Below are 5,067 nucleotides of genomic sequence, written 5' to 3'. Positions count from 1 at the left end.
AGAAAACAATACTTGCAACAATGAGTTGTAGGTTGATCCGAAATATGACCGATAAATTCCGTTGTATAATATCACGAATAATAAGCTCTTGCAGTTTTCTTTTCTTTTATATCAGCAATATTTTCAGTTTTGTCCCTTCACTTTGCACACGTCCAGCTTCAACCCTTCCAGTTTGCAAAGCCCTTCCCAAATTACTCTTTGCACCCTCCAAAGTTGTAATCATGCAAAATAAATCCAAAACATAACAAGAAGTTATTTATTATACTTATTAAAGAAATGAAACTAATTTGAGACTAATTCATACCGTTACTAGATGTCTGTATATGTTGAAATGAACTAGATACTTTCAACATAGTCGAACAAGAACCGAAGTGTCAATCAAAATGGTATTTTCATCGCATTTCAATTAATACAATACATATGTTCTTCCACAGGTTCTTAATGACTATGTGTTTATTATGTTCTGATATTTGATAATAGGCTCCATCAATATATACCTCATCAACATCCACTCAAGTTTTTAGTCTATTTCGGATACAAGTTTCACAACATAAGCATACATTCCCGTTCTTGATTCTTTTAAATTATCTGATTGATATTTTGATAGTACCGTCTAAACAATACTTCAATCTGATAGTGATTAAACACATTTTAAAAGATTATCCAGACAATTACATACCACAAAACTTAGATTTACGCGAACGCTACTAATATTGACAAATGCTATAAAAGAATAGATAAGCTTGTTTTATGTAAGATTAATTAGCATTATGGACATGTTTAATTAGTTATGATTTCTACAACTTGTGTTGTGTCAAGAACTGGACTTCCAGGTTCAGAAGTAGAAAAGCCTTCACCTTGTGAAAAACCTCCTGCTTCTTGATGAAACACATCAACTGCTGGACTATTATTATTATTATTATTATTATTATTATTATTATTATTATTATTATTATTAGATTCAACAACTGCTGCTTCCGGGATTGATGGTTTGGATTTATTATCCTTAAACACATCAAATCTTTCGGCGATAACTGCAATCTTTTGGCAAACTGAATGATCATGTGACTCCAACATTTCTCTATTTTGATACAGAAACCTGAAGAGGAAAATCAGGAGAGCCGAGGTTGATGATAGCCCGGCAATGAGGAAAACTCCCTTGAAGCTATCCATCCCAAGCCCATGAGGGTTCATTTGAGCTCGATCCTGCCGATCACAACTGCCGTCTTCTTTAAACCAGTGATTGGTTATGTTTAATAATTGCTTCTCTGTCACTTGCAGCATTGCCTTAGAAACATCATGGACTAGAGACGACCCTATTGGAAATGCCTGAATATATATACAATAAAATCATTAGCAAAAACTACAAATCAAAAGTCCTTCACGAACAACTAATATAAGATTTTCTGTTTTAAAAAATGACGTTCTGTGAGAAATCGTTTCATTTTTGGTATGGTTGAGACCTTTCCACATCTTGTGTTTCCGTGGTTTGAAACCACAGTTTGTCACAATTTCTTGCAAGTTTCCTAGCAGTGGTTTCAAACCACGGAAAAACTAAGGTCTCAAAAACCATACAAAATACAACATAACGAAGTATAGGAATGAAACTTACGAAACCGAAGCCTGCCGTTTTGTGGGTGGGACCGGTCATGGTGTACTTGTTACAATATCTAGACAGAAACACCCTAATATAAGGGAGTTCATCCATGATTCCGGAAACTCCTCCGTTTTGACTTCCTAATTTAAGGGCCTCGTCGTACTGTTTGTACGAGCTGTAGGTTTTCAACTGGGCATCCTTAAAACCCATATCTTTCAGCATATCCCAAACAAAAGAACCCTCTTGGTATCCTACTGATTCTCCCTTGTTCTTGATCTCATTGATGTCAGTGTAAGTAGCTCGAAGCTGCGATACAGTTAACGAAGATGACAAGCTTGCAGTGTAGCTCGATGTTAGAACGAACACTACAAACACCCACATGATCATCACGAATCTCGATAAGTTGCTGATCAACCTTTCCCCTAGATAAATTCATAATCAAATTAATGAAAGTTGAAGGTGTGCATTTATTAAATGTAAAGTCACACTTACTGTGTGCGTAAACAAGTGTGGAGAAGGAAAACCATAAGAGCATTCCCACTTGTTTGTGACGAGGGCCTTGGAACTCTTCATTTACACGATGCTCGATAACCCATACCACAATTCCTGTGTATACGAAAAACGCTCCGGTTGTTATCCAAAGCTCTTTTTCTAAGGGCTTCATGAAGATCCATGCACTCTTTCTCTCGTCTTGAATTGGAACAATCAATGACACGCCTGCTTCGGTGTATGGAAATGTGAAAGATACCTTATCCGACCGGTTTGCAAGTATTGTAACGTCTCCAACCACCGCATCGAATCCCTGTTACATTATTCAAACATTATAAACCAACATTATATTGCACCAGGAGTTACAAAAACAAAAACATTTCTTTAGTTCATACATAGGTATGGACCATGACTCACTTCACAAGAGGTACTTTCTTGAACATTATTCACAAAAGGGTTGGCCCATGGTAGGTGCGGCATTTTCATATTTAAATTTGTACCCTATTCGATTGAGTCACAAACACTTCCAGGGTGGCCTTTACCTACTTTGGAGAACCTGTGACATAGGCGATATCCTAGTCACATCCACTGAGATGTCCCTTACCAATGGGCAGGTTCTCCAAAAGCAGGTACAGGTTGCCCTGCGATAGACAGTTTGGCACAAATTTTACCGAAGACGCCCCCTACCGTGGGTGCAAGCAGTGCGTGAAAGATGCCAAGAAGATGTTAAAGAAAGTTCACAAGGATTTAAGATGGTATATATGCATACTCATTTATATATAAAAAAATCTAAAATTATATATAAATTAATAGTCTAATTTAATTACCCCTCTAGAGAGATTGAGAACAAGATCATCATAGCTTCCTGCAGGTCTCTTGCCATCCGAAGTTACAAAAGGTACAAATTCATATTTGAAAGCATAAGGCAATACGTCAATGACCGCGTTAAAAACATCCACACAAAAACCAGTCATGATAAGTTGACCGGTTTGCGTGTCAGTGTCTGCATTGATAAACTGATCAAACCCGCCTTTTGCTGGAACCCCGACCCCTAAGATATTCTTGTTGCTTGCCGGGATCTCCCAGCCTTTAGGGATAACATTACTATCACCAGGCCATGCGACCGGCTTAAGAGCTCCCTTTGCTTCATTGCTTAAGGTCTTTGAGATACCATATTTAGGACCCCAAAACCCGATAGTTTTCTCCCCATTTCCGATGATATTCACTATTCGGTACACCGACGATTGTAATTGCCCCTTAATCACGTTGAAGTCGCCACTTAGCCCATTAAACCTAATATCACGCATCATTTGAACGAGCCCATCAGAATCCCGGATCTTCTCCAATGCCATCGCTAGACCAAAAACAGTATCATACAACCTTATTCCGGACATGTCTAGCTCTGCCACATCATCCTCCGGATACTTACTCCTAAATTCCCGTTTCCATCTTTTCTCAAACTCGCTTAACTTACCGGATTTTGGGATATACGACTTCACACCAACTACTCCTTGCATGGAGTCTTCTTTATGATCCAAATAATGCAACCGACTTGTGATCCCTTCGGTTATTATCCAAACGTACCCTTCTTCCATCATTCCAGCTTCATTAACTTTCTTGAAGAATCGGTAAGCCAAATCCGATAACATATGTACCACGAAAACCCGAGTCTGCATCGTCTTTAGCTTGTAAAGCTGAAGAAGTATCAAATCATCCGAATCTGAAGGATGTATAACGGTTTGACAAGTGACTTTGGTACCAATGTTCATCATGGTATCAGATACATAAGGAACAAGACCTCTTCCATACTCACCATCTTCATAAACAAACACAATCTCACTCCAACTAAAATATTTGATTAATTCCGTAACAGGTTTAAGTTGTGATGTCGAATCGTGAGCTGAGCGGATAAAATAAACGTTATCCTTTGGTGAAAGTGAAGGGCTTGCTGCAGGAGAAATAATTGGAACCTTAGATTTGCTACCAAGCTCTATGACAAAGTCTGCTTGTGAGGATGCCTTGGGACCAATAATCACCGTGACTCGAACATTTTTTATCAAGTCCATTGCCGCAGAAGCTGCTTGCACGTTGTCTTGTTTGGAATCGCGAAAGTAAGGGCTGATCACCGTCATGTAGTTGTCGTGTTCTTCATAAAAATCGTCTATAGCCATCGAAATGCAAGTCTTGCTCATCTTACCGACGCTGGTATCCATATCGAGAATCACTCCAATTCGTGCTTCGGTCTTTGTTTCGCCATAAACTGCACATGATAACAAGCTCAAGCTCATCATGACAAAGATTAACATATGATGATATGAATCATATGATGACATGTTTCTTTGTTTTTTTAATATGATGATATGAATCAAGATAAGAAACGTGAGAGAATGAAAGAGAGGCACACAAGTGTGGACGTTGATTACTAAATGGGAAAAAAGTTACATGTGAACCACTTCATGTCATTATAAAGAATATATATAAAATGTCATAGTATGACTACTTGCAGTCAGTCAAATATTGATTGGGTCTAAACTTGATTCTTGTTAATATTTTATTGGATGACGCAACGACTTTTCATGAATACGGCATAACTCAAAGACCAAGATTATGTTGATTCGAAAGTTCTATGATTGGTGCATAAGTTAAGAATCATGACTAATTATTCTTTATTATTAATAAAAGTAAAAGTAAAGATTTATGACTAAATTTTTAAAAGTTTTTAATACGTTCATGTGAAGTTTCTTTAGGTTGCTCGTGAACACATCATGTTGGACCATGACGTATACTGTTGGAATTAATTATCATATGTGGTCTATGGAACAAGGTAAGGGTCCTTGAGTGCAAGTAAGCATTTGGCTTCTTGTTGGATCCTTTGATTTATTATATCTGTCGTTCAAAAAAAAAATGTCTTAATTGTTTTTATTATTTTTTTAGACTCCTAGTTATAGTCTTAACGGGTTGTTTTAGCTATACATATCTAG

The 5,067-nt window shown here is 37.4% G+C and overlaps 1 protein-coding gene across 1 annotated transcript; it reads right to left on the bottom strand.

Annotated features, from left to right (window-relative positions):
- Positions 1 to 780: 780 nt before the first annotated feature.
- On the bottom strand, positions 781 to 4,374 carry LOC143595354 (glutamate receptor 2.7-like). Its single transcript, XM_077074387.1, has 4 exons — positions 2,914 to 4,374; positions 2,090 to 2,399; positions 1,613 to 2,019; positions 781 to 1,329 (listed from the first exon to the last, which is right to left on the bottom strand). The coding sequence occupies exons 1-4, from the start codon at positions 4,372 to 4,374 to the stop codon at positions 781 to 783; spliced, it is 2,727 nt and encodes a 908-aa protein (XP_076930502.1).
- Positions 4,375 to 5,067: the final 693 nt, after the last annotated feature.

Source organism: Bidens hawaiensis, unplaced genomic scaffold (assembly GCF_021521415.1).
Source record: "Bidens hawaiensis isolate Kalapana, Puna unplaced genomic scaffold, B.hawaiensis_p1.1 tig00044923_1, whole genome shotgun sequence".
NCBI classification, from domain to species: Eukaryota; Viridiplantae; Streptophyta; class Magnoliopsida; order Asterales; family Asteraceae; genus Bidens; species Bidens hawaiensis.
The sequence above is the reverse complement of the archived record's forward strand: the minus strand, read 5'-3'. Positions and strand labels throughout refer to the sequence as shown.